Source organism: Phasianus colchicus, chromosome 27 (assembly GCF_987193195.1).
Source record: "Phasianus colchicus chromosome 27, bPhaCol1.hap1.1, whole genome shotgun sequence".
Classification (NCBI taxonomy): domain Eukaryota; kingdom Metazoa; phylum Chordata; class Aves; order Galliformes; family Phasianidae; genus Phasianus; species Phasianus colchicus.
In genome coordinates this window covers 4,269,745-4,294,177 of record NC_143462.1, presented here as the reverse complement: position 1 = coordinate 4,294,177, position 24,433 = coordinate 4,269,745, and the positions used below count along the sequence as shown (strand labels likewise).

Here is a 24,433-nt window from a genome sequence, read left to right as displayed (position 1 = left end):
CGTTGTGTCCCTCTGTCCGCTGTCCGTTTGTCCGTCCCCAAGAAGTTTTGGCTGCTGTAGGGGGGGGCGCAGTGTGGGGTCACCCCAAGCAGGTGGGAGGGAGCACCACATTTAGGGTGTCTGGGGTGTTCGCAAGGATGCTCAGGGCACCATCATTATTTGGGAGCCCTCTGGGTTGGGGTCTGGGATCACATCAGGATGGACTTCAGGAGCCCAGCGGGGGTTTGGGAGCTCATTGGGATGGGATTTGGGAGTCTGTTGGATGGGATTTGGGATTTCATTGGGATGGGATCTGAGGGCACATTGGATGGAATTTGGGGGCACATCAGATAGGATTTGGGAGCTCATTGGATGGAATTTTGGGGCTCGTCGGATGGGATCTGGGGGCTCATTGGATGGGATTTGGGAGCTCATCGAATGGGATTTGGGGGCACATTGGATAGGATTTGGGGGCACATCAGATAGGATTTTGGAACTCATTGGATGGGATTTGGGGGCACATTGGGTGGGATTTTGGGGGCTCATCGGATGGGATTTTGGGGGCTCATCGGATGGGATTTGGGAGCTCATTGGATGGGATCTGGGGACACATTGGGTGGGATTTTGGAGCTCATCGGATGGGATTTGGGCGCACACCGGGGCACCCATCACGCCATGACCAGGATGAGGCTTTGGCTCCCATCAGGACAGCACTTGGGGTCCCAATTAGGAGATCAATTAGGATCCATCAGGGCACGACCAGGAGGGCATTCAGGCACCCACCCGAGCATCGTTTAGGAGCTCACAGCCCACGTCTGAGGCTCCCAAACCGCCCCGTGACGCCACGCCCGTGACGTCAGCCAGCCACGCTCCAGCCCGGCACGCCGAGGGTTAACACCCCTCGCTCCCGGCCGTGACGTCACGGAGGGGCCGGAAGGGGCGGGGCCTGGCGGCAGCACTTCCGGGAGCGGCGCGGGGCGGCGGGCACCATGAGCTGGTGAGGGCGGCGGGGCGGGCGGGCGTTGTGCGGGTCGGTCCGGAGCTGCGGGCGGGCGGGGCTGAGCCGGGAGGGCGCCCGGAACGGGAGCCTGGGGCTCCGCAACGGGATCCGGGCCGCGCCGGGGCGGGGAGGGGGCTTCGAAAGCGGCCTGCGGTGCTGCTGCGGCCTGCGCTGGGCGGGTGGGGGTGTGGGATATGGGGGGGGCATGGGGGGGTATGGGGGTTGTGGGGTGTATTGGGGGGTGTGTGGGGTATGGGGGGGTATGGGGTGTATGGGGGGCATATATGGGGTATGGGGGGGGGAGCGTATGGGGAGGGTGTGGAGTGTGTGGGGTGTATGAGGGAATATGGGGTGCGTGGGGGGTGTGGGGGTTGTGGGGTGTATATGGGGCATGTGGGGTATGGGGGGGCTGTGGGGTATGGGGGGGTATGGGATGTATTGGGGGCTATGGGGGTTGTGGGGTGTGTGGGGTATGGGGAGGGAAGTGTGTGGGGTGTATGAGGGGGTATGGAGTGCATGGGGGGGTGTGGGGGTATGAGGGGGCGTATGGGGGGGTATGAGGGGTGGTGGGGGGGGGTGGGGTGTGTATGAGGGGAATGGGGTATAAGGGAGGTGTATGGGGTATGGGGAGGGGGGAGTGTGTGGGGTGTATGATGGGGTATGGGGTGTGGGGGGGTATGAGGGGATTGGGGGATGTATGAGGGGTGTATGGGGGATGTGGGGTATGGGGAGCTGGGTGGGGAGTTTATTGGAGTTTGTGGGGTGTATGAGGGGTGTATGGGGGGGGCTGTGGTGTATAGCGGGGGTGGTGTATGTGGGGCTGGGTGTGGAGCATGGAGTGTCTGGGGAGGGTGTGGGGTGTATGGGGAGGTGTGTCAGGCATTGACCTTATGGGGACTGAGAGGGTGTGGGGTGGGCTGGTACAGACCGTGTGGGGAGTGCAGGGGGGTGGGATGTGGTGGTTTCTGGGGTGGGCAGGGTAGGCCTGACAGGGTCTGCAGGTGTGTGATATGTGGAGTGGGCACCTGTAGACCATATGGGGTGAACTGTAGGCCTTACAGGGACTGCAGGTGCACGGTGTGTGGGGTGGGCAGTTACAGACCCCATAATGTGGGCAGGTCAGTACTGACCTCGTAGGGTTGGTGGCTGTGCGCTGTGTAGGGTTGGCAGGTCGGTGCCGTGTGGGACACGCAGCTGCAGCACGGTGTGTGGGGGCCCCAAATCCTCCCCGTGTGACCCTACAGCACACAGCAGCGATGTGGGGCTGCCCCACGGCAATAAGGCCGGGATTCCCACACGTGTAAGGTGGGCTCAGGTCGATGCTCACCCAACCCCTATTAATTCACCCTTCAGGTTGAACTACACTTAGCTTTAGGTTGGCTCCTTCTGGTCTGCTCCGTTGGCAGGTTTGCCAGCAAAGCTCAGCATCGCTGTGTGCCCCCCCCGCCCGCTGCTGGCTGCCATGGGGCTGCAGGGGAAGCCCAAGCATCTTGCTGGCAGCCGTGCAGCGTGCCTTGTGCTGCAGCGTGGAGTCTTTTTGTGGCGCGTGCTGGCCGGTGTGCGATGCACGTGCCCTGTGCAGAAAGATGTCTTTTGCTTTTGCTGCTGAGGAATAAAAGGCTGTTGTGTGAAGGAGGGGTCTGTGGCTCGCTGGGAAGCTGAGATGCCCCGTTCTTTTTTAACACCAAACCCCACGTCAGTCGCTGAGCGCCTTGCAGCTCACGCGTCAGCATGGCGACTTGGGCCCTGCAGGGCTTCAGCTGTGTGTGAGCGACACAATCGCCCTCAGTGCAGCCTCAATGGTTGGCCCTCAGCCTCGCTGATTCCTGCAGCTCTGAGCGCAGCCACCCGCCCCGATGAATCGCCCCATTGATGTGGGGCCGGGCCGTGGCTGGCTGTGGGGTTCGATGACGCAGCAGATGCAGCACCCCGGCTCTGCCTGCTGTGCTGTGGACGTCAGAGGGGAAAAGCACCCGGCGTGGGCACTCCGTGCAGAGGGTGAGCTCTGTTCCCCCATTGGGAGAGGGCTCTGTTTGCTTTGTGTGTCTGCCTCACCCCAGTGAGGGGCGTCCCGGCCCCGGCCCCGCTCACTGCGTCCTTTGGGGTCATCCGTGGGGCAGGAGCTGTGTCCTCAGCTCAACCTATGATGTGATGAGAGATCTCCGCTTCCTTCCGTGCATCACCCTGACTCACGGCTCCCTTTTGCAGGACGGTATCTGGCCCTGATGCGGTGCCTTCTTAACCCTTTGCTTTCCCTCCTTCTGTCCAAACAGGACGGAACGCGGCACGTTGCATCCTCTGCTCCGCTCCGCAGCTGGAGATGCATCCTTCCCGCTGCACGGAGGGCAGGCATTGCTGCAGGGAGCTGTGAGGCTGCCTGCAGGTGGATTAAAGCCCCGACTCCTGCACTGAGCAGCTCAGCAGTGCTGCCTTTATGGGCTGTGCTCTGTTAGAGCAGGAGTCGGCCTGTTTTTGAGGCAGCCTGCACGGCCGGCTGTGAGATTTTCTAAAGCTCGATGGCTTCCTTTAGGTGTGCAGGGCTGCAGGGCTCAGACTGCGGCTGTTGGTGCCCTCAGAGCTGTGCCACCCCCCTGTGCTCCCTGCAGGTCCCCCTGGAAGGAGCTGAGCTGCTGAGAATTGAAATCGTGGCTTTCACCGCATCGTCGCCTTCCGTCGCAGCGAGTGTCTCGTTTGTGGCAATCTGAAGGGTTTTTTAAGGTTCTTGGAACCACATAAGACCAAATGCTTTGCAGCTCATCAACAGACTCCCGAATTCCTCCTCTTTTGGCTCCCAGTGTAGGGATGGGAAGGGGCTTGGAGCGGTGTGACAGCTCGAGATGCGAGCGCGGCGGCACCGCTGCAACAGCTGCTGTTTACTGGGAGAAAAAACATGCGAAGCAAATGTTGATGGTGAGGCAGCACAAAGCACGTGTCTGCTCGCTGTGTTCTGCTGGGGTGCTGGGACAAAGCCTGACCTGGCTCAGCTGCTGAGTGCTGAGCTGGAGGGCGGGGGGCTCCGAGTGCACCGAGGGTGGGGGGTCCATGTGGGAAAGGAGTGGGGCTATGGGTGTGCAGGACTTCGTTCTCAGGTCTTTGTCAATAGGAAGCCATAGAGATGTGAGCGTGTTCTCCCAAATAGTTTGGGGTGGAGGGGAGGATAGGCCGGGTGGAGTTGAGCCAACTGTCCTGGGGAGGGCAGTGGGTTGGGGGTTTATGGCAGGGAGCACCGGGGAGGTGTGTGGGGTGGTGGTAGCAGAAGAGCAGCTCAGAGCTGTTGATTTTGTGCTGTGTGTGCTGGGGTTGTGCTGTGACCACGTTGGGTGGCTGCTGTGCCCTCAATGGATGTGGATGTGGAGCCCAAACCTTGGGCATTTTGTGGTCAGTGGTCAATGGCTCGTGGTCACACCGTGGTCTGTGGGCCTGGTCAGTGGTTCGTGGTCACTCCATGGTCACTGACTCACGGTTCCTGTGAGATCAGTGGCTCGTGGTCCTTCCATAATCAATGGATCTTGGTCAATGGCTCGTGGTCCATCCATGGCCAATGGGCTTTGGTCGGTGGCTTGCTGTTCTTCCATGGTCAAGGCTCATGGTCACCCAATGGTCAGTGGGCCTTGGTCTGTGGCTCACGGTCCCTCCGTGGTCAGTAGCCAATGGCTCACAGTCCCTCCGTGGTCAGTAGCCAATGGCTCACAGTCCCTCCGTGGTCAGTAGCCAATGGCTCGTGGTCTCTCCACGGTCCATCCAATGCTCCCCTCCACCCCAGCTCCCATCGAAGCCGGAGGCTGGATGGAATTTCAGGTTTTTGTGGTGATGGTAGGTTGATGGTTGGACCCGATGATCTCAGTGGTCTTTTCCAGCCTTCGCAGCTCTGTGACATCAGATGGGATGAAGCCAACAGATGCCGGCGCTGAGCGGAAGCGCCGCAGTGGGGATTTCTTAATTATTATTTTTTCCATCTCCTTTGTGCAGGTAGCAAAAAAGCAGCGTTAGAGTTGAGCCACAACCGCGTTTCACAACCATGCTTAAAATGGATATTTTTGTAGCATAGTCAGGGCCTAAAACAGCCTTGCAGAATTCTGCTCACCCACGCGCCTGGCGTGAGTAATTTTCTTTTGATGGGTGAGTAAAACATCATTATTTTTTTTTTTCATGCTCATCTCGGAATGGGTGGGAGAGCGGATTCTGACATGGGTTTGGATTTGCTCAAAGCAGGGAGCGGAGCAGCGCTGCGCAGGGGCTGCACGTGGACAGCAGTGCTGAGCTCAGCCAGCACCGACCCACGCCGGCACCTCTCACACCTTTGTGTTTCCCCGTGCTGCAGGGCCGTCCGTTCCCCATCTGTTCGCGGGGATGAGGCCATAATGCAGCCAGCAGCCCATGCTGGGGGGGTCCCGGCCCCTCTGACCCCCTCCTTGCCTCTCCCCACCCCGTTCCCTCCCACACTGTGGGGAGCCAGGCCTGCGCCCGGCACGGAGCTGCTCCAGCAGGAGCTTTTTTGCGATGCGTTGGAATCATTTTTTCCCCTTTTTGCATTTCAGTGCCGTGTTTGGAGCCGTTGCTATGAGTTGAGCTGTGAGGAGGGGGGTGGGGGGGAGCGGGGTGGGATGGTGCATGCGGTTGCCATGGACACGGTGTAGTACAGCAGTGCACCCAGAGGGATGGAGCGATGGATCCCGGTGGTGGTGGTGGCTTTGTCACCTGCACGGGGCTGGAATTCCCCGCTCTGAGGGCACCCAGTGCTGCGTGCTTCAGCTTTAGAGCTCCTCGTGGGCTTTGGAGGGGGTTTGGGCAGCACAGAGTGCTCCATTGGTGTTTGTAGAGTGCTGCATGATGGGGTGGCTGTGAGCTCTTCCTGCTCCCTGTCCTCCTTGGCCGAAGCTCGCTGTGCTGTGGGCGCGGTGACAACCCAGGGGTGCTGCCCTGCGCTCCTGGGGGCACCGCAGGGTTCTGTAGGAGCACCGTTTGGGGGGCTGAGCTTTGCTTGGGGAGCTGACCCCACCATGGGCCCCATAGGATGCGCAATGGGATGGAGGTGATGCCAGAGCCCATCTTCAGGCTGCCACGGTGGCAAAGGGAGCATTGCCCCCCAAAATGGATCGCTATGGCTGATGCTGCGGTCCCTCTGCGCCCACGTTCCCGGGGGATGCAGCAGAGTGGGAGCTCCATTCCATCCCCATTTCCCCACAGACCCCGCTGAGCTGTACCCCTCTGCCCACGAGGTTTATTTGCAGCTCCCCGTTGCATCCCGGGGGGGGAACTGAGATCCTTTGGTGCGCAGCCCTGGGTGTGCGCATGGAGAAGCCGAGTAAATATATGGCATTGCTGGGGAAACTTCAGAGAGAACGAAGCACAGCTTCTCCCACCTTCCCCTCCCTGGGGTTGCTGCTCATCCCTCAGCAGAAGCTCGCAGGGTTCTCTCCACCCACACTTCTTTCCCCGCTTTCAGCCCTTCCCACCCTGCTCAGAGCTCTGCCCTCCACGCAGCCCCCCGACCCCATGGCAGCCCCCCGACCCCATAGCAGCCCCTCAACCCCATAGCAGCCCCCGACCCCATAGCAGCCTGCAGTGCTGGGCTGACTCAGCGCGCTCTTCAGGAACGCGGTTTCAAAGCATTTCACACCCCAAACAACAGCCCTGGCGCTCTGTGGCTCAGCAAAAATGAGAAAGCAAACAAAAAGAAAGAGGGGGGGAAAAAAAAAGCACCAGTTCTGCTTTGCCCTCTTCAGGTGATCCTCTCACCCCAACCCCCCTCCACACTGGGCTGCGTTGGGGCTGTGCTGTCCCTGTGCCCCCCATCCTGTGATGCTCCGCTCCCCGCGCTGCTGTTCCTTTCTGCTTTGGTTCCCTTCTTTTGCTTTTCTTTCTGCAGATCCGTATTCAGAAAGCAAAAAGAGTTGGCAACAACCGGGAAGATTGTCTCCAATTGTCACAGAACAACAACAACAGCCACCCAAAAAAAAAAACAACAGAGCAAATAGACGTGGCTTTGCGCAGGGTTGTGCGCTGCAGGTTGTACCCAGACAGATAATTAGCCAAGTGGCATCACGATGCTGATAGAGGTATTTACTGTTCTGTGTTCGTGGAGCTCTGCTGCCTTTCTTTTGTTCAGGAGGAGAGCAGGGAGGTTTGTGATCCCCCCAGCACAGAGCAGAGGGACCCCCATCCCTGACCTGCTTATGGCACTGCCTTCATCCTCCTCCTCCTCCTCCTCCCCCACGTGGCTGCAGCTGGGCCGGAGCTCCCTCTCTTACTGCTTAAATGCATTAATTGCCATTTAATTGCGCTTTCCCCTGGACGCAGCCCTGCAGGGCTGGGTGTGGGGGGTCTCCAGCCCCACATCATGATGTCTCCCTCTTTCCCCCTGCTTACAGAGCACTTTTTGCCTCAGCTGTGCCTTTTTCTCCCCAGTTGTGCTGTGCCGCCTTTTGCCCACCCGCAGCTCACTGTGGCCCCATCCTGCCTGGGTTGGTGCTGCCCTTCCCAAAGCACAGCGTGTGCCATAGGGCAGCAGGGGCACCTCGGCTGGGTTTAGATTTGACCTCACGCCAGGAAAACATTGAGAAAAATCCGTGTTTTTTCTCTCATTTTTGGCGCTCGTTTCCTGTAAGGCACCGCGCGGCCGGGCACCGAGCGCTAATTACACACCAGCAGAGGGTTTGTTTATAAAGGAGGGGTGATTCACGGCGGCTGGAAAGGGTTAACAGCCCAAAATGCCATCGGTCGAAGGGGAGGACAATAAACAGGAAGCTGTGCCCAAAGCGTGCACTTATCGCGGTGACTCAGGTCGGCGCCCCGGCTTCGTTACCGGCGGCTTAATTACACCGTTGGTTTGGAAACGGTGCCAGAGCTCGGCTGGATGGAGGTGGGGAGGGCTGGGGTTGGTGGGTTGGGTTGTGTGGCTGCATTGGGAGCTCCTTCCTGCACGAAGGGGAGCCTGGAGCGATGGGAGCAGCCCCGGATTTGGGTACAGGGTGAGAATTGGGGTGGCTCTCATGGAACCCAGCACAGTGCTGGGTGCGATGCTGATGGGCTGTGAGGTGCTGGCCTGCATTTGTCACAGGACTGACCTTCCTCTGTCGCTGCGCTGGGAGATGCTGGATGAGGTGTTGGAATGGAGCATCGCCTCCACGGCTCAGTCAGACACCCCGAGGGCAGCGGTTGTGTCCCTGCCTTTCTTTTTGCTCATCAGTAGAATAAAAACCCAGTTGTTCTCAGGGTGGCCGCCTGTCTGTAAGGACCTGACAGGGCTGCCCTGCCGTGCCGGGTGATTCCTGGGAGTGCTCCTCACCTCTGAGCTAACTCACACTGTGGGAACCATGTAGGTAACCCAGATTTCAGCAGGGATCTGAGGGCTGTGGTGCTGGCAGGTGAAGCAGCTCGCATCGTTGCTCCTTTTAATGCCCTCTTTCTGAATATTTACAGCCTTTGCTCTTGGTGTTGTAACAGAGCGCGCTCTGCGGCTGTGGGTTTTGCAGCACCCAGTGCCTTTATTCCTATGGCAGGAGAGCACAGTCCAGCCTTGGGGGGCTGGGGGTCTCAGTGGGGTGCCACGCTGTGCTGGGGGTCCCCACCCCACATCCACCCCCCGCTCCCCCCATGGATGCAGGCTTTTGCTGCATCGCCTCTTGCTCACAGTTTTCCTCCCCTCTCCCTTCTCTCTTTCCCAGGATCCCGTTCAAGATCGGGCAGCCCAAGAAACAGATTGTACCCAAGACAGTGAGTAAAGCAATTCCCCGTTTTTAGCCGCAGCCTCTGATCATGTGGCTGTGAGTCAGGGCGGCACTTTGGCTCGCCCCACTTCACGAGGAGGCGGCGGGGAGCGAGCGGGACCTGCAGCCCTGCAGCGCTCCGTTCCTCCTGCCATGGGAGCCCTGCGCTGGAGGGAGCGCTGCTCCGGGCCCGGCTGCTGCCTGGAAGGGGCTGGGATGGCTCTCCTTGGAGACAGAGATGTGGCCTGCCTGCCTTTCTTCCTTCCTTCCTTCCCTCCTTCCTTCCTTCCCTCGCTCGGCGGTGGCTTGTTTGTTCATCCTCGCTGAGCAGATGGAGGAGGAGGAGTGGTTCAGATCGCTGAATATAACTGTTTCCAAAGAAAGGCTCATAAGCTGAGATGCTCAGTGCTCGGGCGTGAATTAATTTGTGCTGTGCAGCATTTGCTTTAGAAGCAAATTAAAGAAGCATTTTGTCTTCCCGTGGCTCCCATCCCCGCTGCTGCCGCGTGCAGCTGCCTGCGGTGCTTCCCCTTCTCCTGCAGATGCTCCTTGCCTTCGTCCTGCACGCCTCACCCCGAGCACCAGCCCGTGTTCCTTCTCCAAAGTGAATGCTTGGCAGCTGGCTCCAAACTGCCAGCACAGAATCCACGGTGGGCAGCAGGGATGGAAAGGCCCCGTCGTGTCCCTCCGTGCCATTCTTGCATCTCCCAGCTCTTGGCCAACAGGTGGGCGGCACTGCAATGCTGGGACGGACCAAAGGGCCACGGCAGTTCACTCCCATTTGTATCTGCTTTCCAGCAGCCCCCAGGACCTGGAGATTTGCCTCCTGTTCTTCCCAGTGCCAGCTGCCAGAAATGCTGCCCTGAGAGCCATGGCTGTCCGTGGCCGTCTCCATCCCACCCAGCCCCACATTTGGGTCAATTTTGCTTTTTTTCCTGCTGGTTTTGCCCTCTCCTGCTGGGGGCTGGGCTGGGGCAGTGCAGCAGGTCCCATGCTCTGCACAAACCCATGGGAGAGGTGGGGATGGGTGTAGAGCCAGCCAGCACGCACTGCTCCTGCACACGCACACACACACACACACGTGTGTGCATTGCATGGGACAGCTCTGAGCATCCCGCAGCGGAGCTTCGTTCTGCAGTGCTGTTTGCAGGCCTGTCCCCATCCGTCCTTCCTTCCCTAAAGAAGAGAAGTTGTGTCAGTTGCTGCCAACCTCTGGGCACTGGGGAGGTGAAAAGGAAAGGCATTTGTTCGAGCTGCACTGCTCTGGCTCACCGTGTGGTTTGTAACCGGAGTGCGGTGCTGTGCCAGGAGGCTGAGCTCACCAGAGCGCCTTTTTTCTGTTCTCTTCTCCTGTTGTTGTTATTTTTTTCTGTGCTGGGCTTGGTGTCAGATCTGGGCCTGTTGCAGTTGTGAGGCGATGCGCTGAGGCTGCACGGGGGATTAGTCACAGCTCCCCGTGCCCACTCGCTTCTCAGCCTTTGAAGGAGGGCAATGTGTCAGCCCTGCGGGAAGGGAACCCCAGCACGGAGCGCTGCCCGGTCAGCCGGGGTGATCTCCCACCCCCCAGACGGCCGCCGCTTTGTTTGCACCTTAACCTGGGCAAATCCTATTGCAGACAGTGTAATCTCTCCCCTCCTCTCCCCTGCCAGGAGCAGCTGGTGCCGGCTGGGAGCGCTCCGTGCCGGGGGGGCTGCAGCCCTTGGAACTAATGCCCACTGATGGGACTTAACCCTGTTAGAATCCCATCCGCGCTGAACGCTTCCTGCTCAAACCCCATACGCAGATGAAGCCTCTTATGGCAGAGATGCTCCCCCAGGGCTGAGCAGAGGTTATGCAGGAACCAGAGCTGTGCTTATCCTCAGCTCCGGCGCTCAGTGAAGTTCACCTGCGTCCCCTCGAGGCCGTGCAGAGCTCCTTGCCAGGGCTGGGGTTATCCGAGATGGGAAGGAGGTGACACGTGTCCCCGTGCGGCTCAGAGCTGCACATAGCAGCCAGCTGGCTCTCACCTGTTGGTTTGGGGAATGGGAGCGCGGCCCCTCCGTACCCCCGCCTTCCAGCCTCCTCTCCCTTGCCCTGCTCTGGCTCACGGGGAGCTGTGCTGCTCTGCTAACCTGGGTGAGTCAGCTTGGCAGGGCCAGGGGCTCATTGACTCATCCCGGCAGCCCTGTGCTCCCCAGGGTCGGACAGAACAGCAGGATTCCATGCAGCTGTCCGTCCCGCTGTTTCCATTGGGCTCCAGCAGAGAGCTGGAAATCTCGAAGTAACGACGGAGGAAATGTCGCAGAAGTGGGGTGAAATGAGGGGAGGTGAATTAAATCATTTTGCCCATTTTCGCGCTCTTCAATGGGACGCTCTGCTCTGGAGGTGCTCCTCGGTGCCCATCCTGGAAGCACTGCACAGCTCCTCCAGCTGCTGGGTGGAGAAGCCCATGCAGTCCCAAACTGCGCGCTGCTCGTCGCCGTGGCTCAGGGCCCCATGGGCTGCGTGAGCATCCACCCACAGCACCTCCATGGGTGCCAACCATCCGATCCGTCGCCTTGGATGTCCTTTCCGACCCCGATGGTTCTTTGGGTGTGGTGGGGATGGGCTGATGACTGATTTGGTGATCTCGGAGGACCCTCCTGACCATAACGTCTGTGATTCTCCCTTGGCCACCCCTTGGTCGGTGGCACAGCTGATCTCAGTGGAGTTCCACCATATGGCAGAGTTTGACCTAATTACACAGCTCTGCTTCTTGGAGAGAAGGAAGTGTTTCCTTCCTGCTTTTTCCCAACACCCGTGAGAAGGCTCAGCCCGTTGGAACGTGTAGAAATCAGCGCGTCCTCCTCTAGGAAAGGAAATTCACCTCGGGGGAGCGAGGAGCTCCAGCACAGCCCCTTATTTCCATCTCTTTGTAGTGCTGCCTTTGGTTTCACTGCGCTGCGGCGGCGATGGCGGTGCTGCCCTGCGAGCACCAGGGCTGCTGGCGGCGGAGGGAACGGTGTTGGCAAACAGAAATAAGTGGCTGAGAAAGGAGAGCACCATTTTCTTACAAGAACTCGGCCTCCTTGATGTGGGTTTATTAAAAAGCAGCCATCCCGCATTGAGCAGCACGGATGCCTCGAAGACAAAGCGCTCACTGCGGAAGCGGGTTGGTTTTTGAGTTTGCAGAGAGCGGCGGAGCGGAGTTGTTTGGACGTGATGGGAACTTCCCTTTGGGACATTGCACTTCTCTCGCCTGTACTTCTGGTCCTCTTTGCCCTTAGTGAGCTAATCCTATCCACAGCCTTCCGCCCTTGGTGTCGGCGACGTGTGGCCATTGAGGATTGCCACCGGGAGCGGCATGCTGTGCAAATTGTGCTTTGCAGAACGTGCTCAGCTTGCTCCCTGCTCATCCTCCTCGCCATCCCCGTGTCCTCCCACCCATGGGTGCTGCAGGGCCGGCTCCTCTCTGGGCCCCATCCGGGAATAGCGCTGAGTGGGAGGCAGTTGCTGCTGTGGGCGTGAAAAAGAAGAGCAGTCTGGGCAGCTGTCTGCAGAGATGGCACGCAGTCAGCGCGGGCAGCTGGGTGTGCGCGGTCACCTCGTGCCACGGGGAGACAAAGGGGACGTGTTGTCCCCTGTGAGACGGCGGCGGGGCGTTGGGAGGGGATGCCCAGGGGGTGGTGGGGTCACCATCCTTGGAGGTGTTCAGAAGCGTGGGGATGTGGCACTGAGGGATGTGGTTATGGGCACGTTAGGGTGGGTTGGGGTTGGATTGGGTTCTTGGTGGTCTTTTTTGACCTCCGTGGTTCTATGGGCACGGTGGGGACGGGTTGGGGTTGGACTTGGTGGTCTTGCAGTTCTTTTTGACCTCCATGATTCTGTGGGCGTAGTGGAGTGGGTTGGGGTTGGACATGGGGTTCTTGGTGGTCTTTTTTGACCTCCATGATGCTGTGGGCATAGCAGGACGGGTTGGGGTTGGACCTGATGGTCTGTTCCAACCTTTGTGGCTCTGTAGCCATGGTGGGGATGGGCTGGGGCTGGACTTGGTGATCTTGGTGCTCTGTTCCAACCTTCGTGGCTCTATGGGCGTGGTGGGGGTAGGTTGGGGTTGGACTTGGTGATCGTGGTGGACTTTTCCAACCTCCGTGGTTCTGTGGGCATGGTGGGATGGGTTGGGGTTCTTGATGACCTCTTGCAACCTTCGTGGTTCTACAGGCGCCATGGGGGAGGTTGGGGTTGGACTTGGGCATCTTGATGGGTGAACAGTTGGACTGGATGATCCTGTGGGTCTTTTCCAACCTTAGTGATTCTATGATTCTATGATCTTGGCAGTCTTTTCCAACCTCCATGGTCCTGTGCTGGGTGCAGGGGGCAGTGTTGGAGTTTTTCCTCTCCAGGGGTGCAGAAATTTCCCTGCCCTTCCATTGGGCGCCGCTGTGTTCATCGCCCTGCATGGCAGGAAGCAAACAGCAGAAGGGAAGGGGCTGCAAACCTCCCCAGGCTGCTGTTTTTTTGGCCAGCACCTCTGCAGGAGGTGTTTGTGGAGGAGCCGAGCGCAGCGCAGTGCTGCAGGACCCTCCCTGTGCTGCAGCTCCCTGCCAGGACCCACCGCCCTCCAAAGGACACCGTTCTGAGTCACAGCCGACCCTTCTGTGTTTGCATCCCAAACAATTCACACATCAGACATATAAATAGAGCGCAATACTCGGCGGTTATTTTTGCAGCCGGAACAGCCATAGAAACAGAGGGTGATGGTTCCCCATGTGCTGCCGCGCTGACCTCCAGGCTCCGGCAGCTGCATGGCTCCATGGCGGGCGGCCCTCTGCCCCCACACCTCTCCATCCCTGCTCTCCAGTGACCATTTTTAGCAGTGCAAAGGGCAGCCTGAGCTCGGCGGAGCTTTTTCATCCGCGTGCATCCCTGGGATGGTGGGAGCTGATGGTGCCAGCAGCTGTCTGGAAGCAGCACTGCCCTGGGGCTGTGCCAAACCCCACCGCTCCTGACCCCACAGCGTCCCCACTGTGAGCCCCGAGCTGTGCCAAACCCCATGGCGCTGCGGGGTCTCCGATAGTCCCATCCCCACAGCACTGCCCTACAGCCTCTGAGCATCCCGAAGCCCATGGCGCTGTGGGGTATCCAACAATCCCAGCCCCACAGCATCTCCAGCACTGGGATGGGAGCTGGGGGAGCGCACAGCACACAGATCAGAGGAAGGGAGGTTGCTCAGCTCCATGTTGGAGCATTGCTCTTCCAGCAGCAGTGCAGACTGGAAGGCGCCGTCCATATGGGATGTTTCATGCACTGAGCCCAGCTCTGAGATCCCGAGCACAGCACGCGGGTTTGGGGTCCTGGCAGCTCCCAGCACGCAGCATTCCCTGAATAGCACGGCAGGCTGACAGCACGAAGCAGCCCAGGTCTGATCCCATGACAACAACAACGCACGTATTTACTCTTGGCCCGGTCAACTGAAATCCATTTGCTTATTCGGTCGACGAGGTGTGGAATGAATGTTTTAAATGTGTGTTAAAACAGACAGCGTGGAAGGAAAGGCTCCTTAAAATATCATCTCCTCTCACCGGAGCTTCGCTGCCAGATAGCAGACAGGAGGGAGCTGGCACTGCTGCGGGGGTGCATGCAGGGCTGGGGGCTGCAGCGTGCAGCGTTGGGTGGAGCTGCTTTGGGGCTGCAGGAGTGCAGCTGTGGGTTCTGTAGGGAGGGCTGAGCTCTGCTCTGCTATGGGGCGGACAAATGCTGCCCCTCAGCCCCACAGTGCAGCTGATTTGTGTCTCTTCTTTCTGCAGGTGGAGAGAGACTTTGAGAGGGAATATGGGAAGCTGCAGCAGTGAGTACTGGCCGCAGGGGAGGTCGGGGGGTGGCAGAGCTCTGCTGTGCCCTTGTGCTGCGCTCTGCCCCCATAACCCCTGCCTGGAGTTCCTGCAGGGCCGCTGTGCTCAGCGTGCTTCCATTGGGGCTGAGCTTTGGGGGCTGAGCACAAAATCCCCGAAATCTCAGAGGGTTGCAGTGTAGCTCAGCACCTCTGAGCATTGCCCCCATGGGAAGGGAGCGCGTGGGGTTCCCGTTTGTGGCCAGGATGCAGGGGAACGTGTCCATTGAATAAGGGACCACCAAAGTGAGAGGGGCAGAGCCATCCGAGCAGCAGGGATGGGCAGCTCTGTGCTTGCAGAGCCTCTCTGGGTATTTTTGTCTCAGCAGCACACTGAGCACACAAACAGTTTGTTGCTTTCCAAGATTCAGACTTTGCCTCCTTCTCCCGTCTTCCAGATTGGAAGAGCAGACCAAAAAACTTCAGAAGGATATGAAGAAAAGCACGGACGCAGATTTGGGTACGTGAGTGCAGGAGGCACAGCCCGTGAACTTGGCCACGGGGAGACGGGGGGGAGACCTCAGGGTCACACCAGGAACCTGTGATAGGGCTGCACAACAAGCAGCTCTCAGCCCCACTCTGGTTGCAGGGCTGTGAGCAGAGCTCAGCACGGGGAGCTCAGTGCAGGCTTGCATTGCTGCGTGGCCATGGGCAGCGCTTGCTGCCTGTGCCCTGGGCTGCTGGCAGGGATGAGCAGCACTGGGCAGGGAGCACATCTGCGTGCTGCTGCAGAGGGCGTTCTGTGCCGTGCAGATGGAAAAGCAGGAGCAGGAGGAGCCCCATGCAGGCTGCAGAGTTGCCCTTTGAGGGGACGCAGGGCGCTGTTGGGGATCCTGGGTAAGATTTTCCTTGTTCAGGATTCCCCTCCCATGCGGTGGGCGTTGTTTGCACGGAGCATTTCAAGCCCCAGAGGAGCTGTGGGAGGACTTTCTTTTTCCGTTCTGTTCCATGGCAGAGTCACAAATGAGCCCCGGCCAAACGCGGGCTGATTTCTCATTTAAAGGCGCAAAGCGGAGCAGGGGGGGCTGCAAGGAAAGGAGGGCAAACCCGGCTCACCCCACTCAGCCTTGGGGAGGCTCAGCCCATGGGCAGCTCATTTCCTCCCAGCAGGAGCAGCTCTGCCTCTCTGGGCACAAATCCTTCAGCTGTGGTCCTGCACTCGGGGTGATGTCACGGGGTGAAGGTTTGAGCGCCCGGACCCTCCGTGCTGGGATGGAGCTGTGTTATCACAGCACAATTCTGAGCTCTCCTATAATTGCACGTAACCTTTAAAGCTGAGTGTTTAACCCCTTGATTTATGATCTTAAGAGATCATAAAGCCCCAGTAATGGGGCTCTGCATCGGGGTTGGTGCAGTCGGGGTCCTCCCAAAGCCGCCCCATTGCACGTCTGCCTCCCAGTCTGCCTCAGCAGCACTGCTGAGAGAGAGCAGATCTGTTCAGAGCCACGGCTTCTTTTTTGCTTTATTCCTTTATACGCACCGACGATGGCCTTTTAATTCCTGTTTTCCATTCACTTCCATAGTTACTTTGCTGATCTTTGCAGCAGTTGTGTTGTAGGGGTTTAAATCTCCTTCCCAAGGCCAACAGCACGGGTGGGAAGGCAGACGTGTCCGATGGAAGGCAGGAGGAGCCCGTGGAGCATTCAGCTCTGTGTCCCCAAATTCCAGTTGGCTCCAGGGGGGAAGCATTTATCCAGCTCATGTATGTCGAGAGGGAGAAGCCCCGTCCTCCAGGCCCGCTGCTCTGCTGCTCTCCCAGCAGCACGGAACCCCTGCAGTAGATGATATGTTCATAAAGGTGCTGGGAGATGTGACGGGCTGTGATTTCTCTCGTGGAAGAGCTGGAGAGAGCCTGAGAGTGACACTTAATGGTCTGCAGAGCAAAGGCGGGATGGAAAAGCCGTCTGCATCGATTTTCCTTAAAGAGAGCCGCGGTTCTGCGAAGGCTGCCGTGATTTCTGGCTGTGTTGAGGCCGTGTGTGGAAGCAGTGCAGACACGACTCAGATCAAAGCAGCGTGGTGACAGGGCGGACGATGGATGTCCCCCTGGGATGTCCTTTGGGAAACTGATGCAGTCCCCGTGGTGGCCGAGGTCCCCGTGTTTGTCCCCACTGCCACAACACGTGGCTCACTGTCAATCACGTTACAGAACCATTAAGGCTGGAAAGGAGCACTAAAACCACCCTCATGTTGGCTGCTGACCGTCCCCACCGTGCCCAGGGGACCCTCAGGGTTAGAAGGGACTGCTGAGACCCCCCAGGCTGACCCCAACCCACCCCAATTGGGAAAGAGCACTAAAACCTCCATCATGTCTGCTATTGACCCATGCCCAGAGAACCGTGAAGGGTGGAAAGGACCACCAGGACCCCCCAAATCCAACCCCAGCTCATCCCCACTGTGCCCACAGAGCCATCAAGGTAGCAAAGGTCTGCTGAGACCCCCAAGTCCAAACCCACCCCACCCCACCGTGCCCATAGAGCCACGCAGGTGAACAAAGGCTGCCGAGACCCCACGTCCAACCCCACCCCACCCGCTGTGCCCACCAGGCCGTGTCCCTCATTGTCCCCGTTTCCTTTGCTTGCCCCCCGTCCCGCCGCGCTCAGCCATGTCCAAATCAGCAGTGAAGATCTCTTCAGACCTGCTGTCCAACCCGCTGTGCGAGCAGGACGCTGCCTTCCTGGAGATGGTCACCGCCTTCGACACCGCCATGAGGAGGATGGACTCCTTCAACCAGGAGAAGGTGAGCACGGGTTTGGCTGGGGGGGCTGCTGTTGTGTCGCCACCCCAGGGCTCTTCCCACACCAGTACCCCATAACCTGGCTCTGGTTGTGCCGGGGACGTTGGCCCAACCCAAGCATTTGGGGTTTTTGGTGGTGCTGAAGGGCGCTCGTCCCAGGGCAGGCAGGCTGCCACGTAACCAGCCTTTTGGCTGCCAACAGGTCAATCAGATCCAGAAGACGGTGATTGAGCCCTTGAAAAAGTAAGTACTGACATCGTGATGTGAGCCACAGCGAGCTTCGTCACTGCGCGCTCCTTAGGGACACTGGGGGCCCTGGTGGGAACCCCGTGGAGAAGGGTCGGGGGTCCCGGGGGACACCTCTGCAGTGGGGGTCGTGGGGGGCAGCTTCACGGAGGAGGACGTGGGGGTCGTGGGGGGCAAGCTGCAGAGAAGGACGGGGATACAGGGGGGTCCTGGTGGGTGAGACCCCCATGGGGAGGGGCTGGCAGCCCTGCGCCGCTCCTGGGAACGCGGAGATGCACGAGAAGGGAGCAGAAATGAGAGGCAGCGAGTCGGAGCTGACAGTAAGTGCTGCAAATTGCAGAGCAATGATTTGAGCTGGGGGCTGACACGGAGCCTTGGTTCGTGGGGTTTTGTTGGGGTTTTTTTGGTTTTTTTTTTCCTTAAAGTTGTTGTTTGTGCCCAAATGTGGGAGCGAAATCGGCGGCACCGCGAGGTTCTGCCGTGGGGACGCAGCGCTGGCCGTGGGTCCATCTGCTGCCAGAAAGCCCTCATTCCTTGGGGAGGGGAGGAAAAAGGGGAAAGAAAGAAAGAAAAGCGAAGGAAGAGCAGAGCCAGCGCGGTGCTGGGAGCTGCTGCTTATCTACATTGTCCTCATGAAACATACATGAACGTTTGCTTCCAGCGTTCTGTTGGCACTGGAAGGAGGGTTTGTGTGCCTGCAGCTCCGTGGGTCCGTTCCAAGGAGGGGTGTCAGTGGGCTGGGGGTGGAACCGTGGGATCACAGCATGGCTTGGAACGGACCTGAAGGACCATCGGGCTCCGGCCACCAACACGAGGGGATCCAAGAGGAGGTGACAACGTTAAGGCCTTTCCTGCAGCTCTGTGGGTTCAGCCCTGGGCAGTGGGTGAGGAGTGATGCTGCATGGAGAGCCGTGTTGGTGGGCAGGGACGCATCGCACCTGCAGCGCTCTGCCCCGCTGCGCTCGGAGCAGAAGCAGCCACAGCTGCACCCTGCAGCATCCTCTGCTGCAGAGCAGAGCAGAGCAGCTGTGAATTATCATTAGTGCTGATGCAGCACGCGGAGGACCGCGCTGTGCTGTCCGGGGGTCAGGGCTGCGTGTGGGAAGCGTGGTGCAGCGCGGGGAGGAAGGCGCGGATTTGGGGGTGGGGAGGGGATGCTCTTTGCTCTCCCAGTTTCCAGTTCCAGCTCTCGCGCTCCCAGTCCCAGCTCTGTTACACCCCAGCTCTTTGCTCTCCCAGTTCGCAGCCCCTCGCTCTCCCGTTTCCCCGCTGTCTGGAGCCGTTTCCAGCTGTTCTGTGGTGGAGGAGAGGCAGCGGTGCTTCTCATCCCCACCAGCTCTGCCCTGCGCACGCAGAGCTGCTCGCCGTGTCCAGCTGTGCCCTCAGCTGGCCAGCAGCTCTGCTCTGCAGGCCCCCCATCTCCAAAGGCGCCGCGTCCCAGCACTGAGCATCGCAGCGCTGATCTCCCGTCCCCCCCATAACCCCCCCGTTGGCAGCAGCCCTCATTTCCTTTTCCTTATCCCCTCCATCTCCCCTCACCTGCTCCCCTTAAGCTTTAATCCCCTCTCAGCAGCGCTGCCTAAAAAGTGACAAGGAACGGCCCAGCTTATTCCCAAAGCTGCTTTATGGCCGCCATAATGCCCTGCGCTGCTGCTTCCCCCTGTGCAAAGTCCTCCGGCCGTGGGGCTGGGCTTTGGGGCTGTGCTGCTATGGGGCTGTGCTATGGGGCTGTGCTGCTATGGGGCTGGGCTTTGGGGCTGTGCTGCTATGGGGCTGTGCTGCCATGGGGCTGTGCTGCTATGGGGCTGTGCTGCCATGGGGCTGTGCTGCTATGGGGCTGGGCTATGGGGCTGTGCTGCCATGGGGCTGTGCTGCTATGGGGCTGGGCTATGGGGCTGTGCTGCCATGGGGCTGTGCTATGGGGCTGTGCTGCCGTGGGGCTGTGCTATGGGGCTGTGCTGCTATGGGGCTGCCATGGGGTTGTGCTACCATGGGGTTCTGCTGCTTTGGGACTGCATTGGGATGTGCTATGGGGCTGTGCTGCCATGGAGCCGTGCTATGGGGTTCTGCTGCTTTGGGACCACATTTTAGGGCTGTGCTATGGGGCTGTGTTGCCATGGGGCTGTGCTGCTATGGGGCTGTGCTGCTATGGGGCTGTGCTGCTATGGGGCTGTGTTGCCATGGGGCTGTGCTGCTATGGGGCTGTGCTGCTATGGGGCTGTGTTGCCATGGGGCTGTGCTACAGGGCTGTGCTGCTTTGGGATGGCATTTTAGGGCTGTGCTATGGGGCTGTGCTGCCATGGGGCTGTGCTGCTATGGGGCTGTGCTGCTATGGGGCTGTGCTATGGGGCTGTGCTATGGAGTAATGCTGCTATGGGGCCATTCCATTGGGTTGCACCATGGGGTTGTACCATAGGGCTGCTCTGCCATGGAGCTGTGCTATGGGGCTGTGCTGCTATGGGCTGTGCTATGGGGCTGTGCTATGGGGCTGTGCTGCTATGGGCTGTGCTTTGGGGCTGTGCTTTGGGGCTGTGCTGCCATGGGGCTGTGCCATGGGAGGGGAGATGGGGGCTCTGGGGTGAGAGATGGGGATTGGGGTGGATACAGGGAACGCGGGGTGGGAGATGGGCTGTGTTACATCACAGGGTGGGAGATGGGCTGTGTTACACCACAGGGTGGGAGATATGGGGCTGTGTTACACCACAGGGTGGGAGATATGGGGCTGTGGGTGGGAGATATGGGGCTGTTAAGGCATCCCCCCCCCCAGGTTCAGCAGCGTGTTCCCCAGCCTCAACATGGCCGTGAAGAGGCGCGAGCAAAGCCTGCAGGATTACCGGCGGCTGCAGGCCAGGGTGGAGAAATACGAGGAGAAGGAGAGGAGCGGGCCGGTGCTGGCCAAGCTGCACCAGGTGGGGTGCGGGGGTCACTATGGGGTCACTATGGGGGGTCATTATTATGGGGTCACTATGGGGGGGTCATTATTATGGGGTCATTATGGGGGAGGTCAGTATGGGGGAGGTCACTATGGGGGATCATTATTATGGGGTCACTATGGGGGGGTCATTATTATGGGGTCACTATGGGGTCACTATGGGGGAGGTCACTATGGGGGTCATTATTATAGGGTTACTATGGGGAGTCACTATGGTGGGGGTCATTATGGGGGGGTCGTTATTGTGGGGTCATTATGGGGGGTCACTATGGGGGGGGGTCGTTATGGAGGGGTCATTATTATGGGGTCATTATGGGGGTCACTATGGGGGGGTCATTCTTATGGGGTCATTCTTATGGGGTCATTATGGGGGGGGTCATTATTATGGGGTCACTATGGGGGTCACTATGGGGGAGGTCACTATGGGGGTCATTATTATAGGGTTACTATGGGGAGTCACTATGGGGGGGGTCATTATGGGGGAGTCATTATTGTGGGGTCATTATGGGAGGTCACTATGGGGGGGTCATTATTATGGGGTCATTATGGGGGTCGCTATGGGGGGGGTCATTATGGGAGGTCACTATGAGGGGTCATTATTATGGAGGGTCACTATGGGGGGGTCATTATGGGGTTATTACAGGGGGTCACTATGGGGGATCATTATTATGGGGTCACTATGGGAGGGTCACTATGTGGGAGGTCATTATGGGGGGGGTCACTATGAGGGGTCATTATTATGGGGTCACTATTTTGGGGTCACTATTTTGGGGTCACTATGGGGGGTCACTATGGGGGAGTTTATTATGGGGAGGTCACTATTATGGGGTCACTATTATGGGGTCACTATGGGGGGTCTCTATGGGGGGGGTCTCTACGAGGGGTCACTATTATGGGGTCACTATTATGGGGTCACTATGGGGGGTCACTATGGGGGGTCTCTATGAGGGGTCACTATTATGGGGTCACTATGGGGGGTCTCTATGAGGGGTCACTATTATGGGGTCACTATTATGGCGTCACTATGGGGGTCACTGTGGGGGCTCGCTGTGGGGCCGGGGCTGTGGTGCCGCCCCCCAGGGTGGCACAGGAGGGATTTCCTGATTTTCCCCGTGTGACAGAGCTGTGAGGGTGGCACGGAGCCGCTCGCTGTGCTTCGTGATGCTGCAGACCCCTCCCCACTTCAGCCCCTCTCCCCTCCCCGCTGCTGTGCTCACAGCTCCATGCTCACAGCTCTGTGCCACCCCCCCGCCCCCCCCCTGGAATTGCACTGGGATTAAATGGCAGATGTGAGCCGGGCTGCGGTTTCACAGCCCACCCCCTGCTGCCCTTTTCACACCGTCCTGGGGACGCTTCCATTCCTCCCCACGCTGCTGTTTAAGGCAGGGGTGGGATCAGAGCTGAAGGTCATGGGGGGAAACGGTGAGGGTGGGGGGCGCGAATATGGGGGTGGGGACACAGGTCGGGGGTTGTGGGGCACAGATCTGGGGTTGGGGACACAAATATGGGTTTGGGGACACAAATATGGGGTTGGGGGGCACAAATATGGGGTTGTGAACACAAATATGGGGTTGTGGGGCACAAATACGGGGTTGGGGGGCACAAATGGGGTTGTGGGGCACAAATCTGGGGTTGGGGGGCACAGATCTGGGGTTGGGGGGCACAAATATGGGATTGTGAGGCACAAATATGGGGTTGTGGACACAAATATGGGGTTGTGGGGCACAGATCTGGGGTTGGGGGGCACAAATATGGGGTTGTGAACACAAATATGGGGTTGTGGACACAAATATGGGCTTGTGGGGCACAGATACAGGGTTGTGGGGCACAGATCTGGGGTTGGGGGCACAAACACGGGGCTGTGGGGCAGCTGCTGTCCATGTCCCGCAGTGCCCGCAGCCAGGGGTCCCATTGCTGTGCTGTGGGGTCACGGATTCCATTCCCAGCCCCCCGTTCCCCCCCCAGGCCCGGGAGGAGCTGCGCCCGGTGAAGGAGGACTTTGAAGCCAAAAACAAGCAGCTGCTGGAGGAGATGCCCAAATTCTACAGCAGCCGCATCGATTACTTCAAACCCAGCTTCGAGGCGCTGCTCCGGGCACAGGTGGGACCCACAGCCCCACGGCCCCATATCCCACCACCCCACATCCCGATAGCCCCGCATCCCACGGCCCCAGGCAGTGCCAGATGCCGTTTTGGGGTCTCGCTTTGGGGTCGTGCTGCTCTCGGAGCAAAGCCAGCCTGCATCCCTTCCCACCTCCCCACTGCGATGCGCTGCATCCTTTGGGACCGACCCCAAATCTTTGGGGCCTACTGAGCATCCTTTGGGGTATCGTCTCCCTATAGGGCCGGGCAGCTGCTCCAGCTCTCTCCCAGCCCTGCTGCCATCCCCACCTGTGCCAACCCGCTGTTAATTGGCGGTGTTAATTAGTGAGTTATTAGAGCCTCCCGCTTCTGCCCACAGGGTGGCACTGTGGAGGGCAGTGCTGTCTGCCCCACTGCCCCACAGAGCACGGAGCTGCTATGGGGCCAGCAGAGCCCCATAGAACACAGAGCTGTTATGGGGCCAGCAGTGCCCCACAGAGCACAGTGCTGTTATGGGGCCAGCAGTGCCCACAGAGCACAGTGCTGTTATGGGGCCAGCAGTGCCCACAGAGCACAGTGCTGTTATGGGGCCAGCAGAGCCCCACAGATCACAGTGCTGTTATGGGGCCAGCAGTGCCCACAGATCACAGTGCTGTTATGGGGCCAGCAGTGCCCACAGAGCACAGTGCTGTTATGGGGCCAGCAGTGCCCACAGAGCACAGTGCTGTTATGGGGCCAGCAGAGCCCCACAGATCACAGTGCTGTTATGGGGCCAGCAGTGCCCACAGAGCACAGTGCTGTTATGGGGCCAGCAGAGCCCCACAGAGCACAGTGCTGTTATAGGGCCAGCAGTGCCCACAGAGCACAGTGCTGTTATGGGGCCAGCAGTGCCCACAGAGCACAGTGCTGTTATGGGGCCAGCAGTGCCGTTCCCCTGCAGGTTGTGTTCTACTCAGAGATGAGGACCATTTTTGGGGACCTGACGGCGCAGATCGGCCGCCCGGCGCTGAGCGATGAGCAGCGGGAGCGCGAGAATGAGGGCAGGCTGGGGGAGCTGCGGGCGCTCAGCATCGTGGCTGACGACTGAGAGCTGGGGGGGGTCAGCACTGCGCCCCCAGACCCACACTGCGCCCCCAGACCCACACTGCGCCCCCACTGATGGGGGGTGGATGTGGGGCTGCAGCTTTGCCCTCCTGCAGAGGTTCCTCTTGGGGGGAGGAGAGGTGGGGGGCAAAGCGGGGTTCCCCCACTGTGGGTCGTGAGCCCCCCCCGCCATAAGCAGTGCCCCCATATCTGTCCCTATGTGCCCCCCCTTCCGCTATGGACAGTGGCCCTATATCTGCCCCCCAAAGTGCCTCCCCCCGTGCTCAGTGCCTCTACATCTGTGCCCCCCCCCCTTAAGCCCCATATCTGCCCTCCTTGACCCCCCATCAATAAATAACGGGGGGGGGCAGTGACTCAATGACCCCCAGCCCCATTGCAGAACTGCAGCCCCCCCCCCCGCCCACGGCCACCCGGGCTCCTTCTGACTCCCGCTTTCCCTTCGGAGCTCACGGAAAGTCCCTGGGATCGCCCCCCCCCGCGCCCCCCCCCCAGGTGCGCATCGTCACCTGATTGACCGAGATGGCGTTGATTAATGAGAGCTATTAATTAAAGTGAGCGGCGGGGCGGGCGCTGAGCCGCTGCTGCCCCCTGCTGGCAGCGCGCGGTACTGCAGGGGGGCACCGCTGTGATCGGCGACCCCCCCCCCCATGGGGCGGCCTTACGGGGGGGTCGCTCAGAAAAGGTGGAAATGTGTGTAAAATGATGAGAAATTGGGGGAAAAAAGGCTTCAAAGTGTTTATTGGAGGGGATTGGGGTTGGGTTTGGGGTCAGGGTTGGGGGTTGGAGGGCTGGATTGG

General features: G+C 59.4%; 1 protein-coding gene across 10 annotated transcripts; it reads left to right on the top strand.

Annotated features, from left to right (window-relative positions):
* Positions 1-906: 906 nt before the first annotated feature.
* On the top strand, positions 907-24,376 carry BIN3 (bridging integrator 3). Of its 10 annotated transcripts, XM_090125380.1 has the most exons (11): positions 931-976; positions 4,949-5,098; positions 6,849-7,038; positions 14,454-14,494; positions 14,935-14,996; positions 17,140-17,276; positions 17,476-17,516; positions 18,377-18,403; positions 20,287-20,428; positions 22,417-22,551; positions 23,473-24,376. In XM_090125380.1, the coding sequence occupies exons 3-11, from the start codon at positions 7,027-7,029 to the stop codon at positions 23,617-23,619; spliced, it is 744 nt and encodes a 247-aa protein (XP_089981506.1). In that variant the 5' UTR covers positions 931-976; positions 4,949-5,098; positions 6,849-7,026; the 3' UTR covers positions 23,620-24,376. The 10 variants fall into 10 exon arrangements, 7 of the variants coding, with proteins under 7 accessions (XP_089981504.1, XP_089981505.1, XP_089981506.1 ...); XR_016460062.1 differs by lacking the exons at positions 4,949-5,098; positions 6,849-7,038; positions 18,377-18,403 and adding exons at positions 8,647-8,695; positions 18,181-18,349 and having other exon boundaries at positions 908-976; positions 23,473-23,611; XR_016460060.1 differs by lacking the exons at positions 4,949-5,098; positions 6,849-7,038 and adding an exon at positions 8,647-8,695 and having other exon boundaries at positions 908-976; positions 18,181-18,403; positions 23,473-23,611.
* The last annotated feature ends 57 nt before the right edge of the window (positions 24,377-24,433 follow it).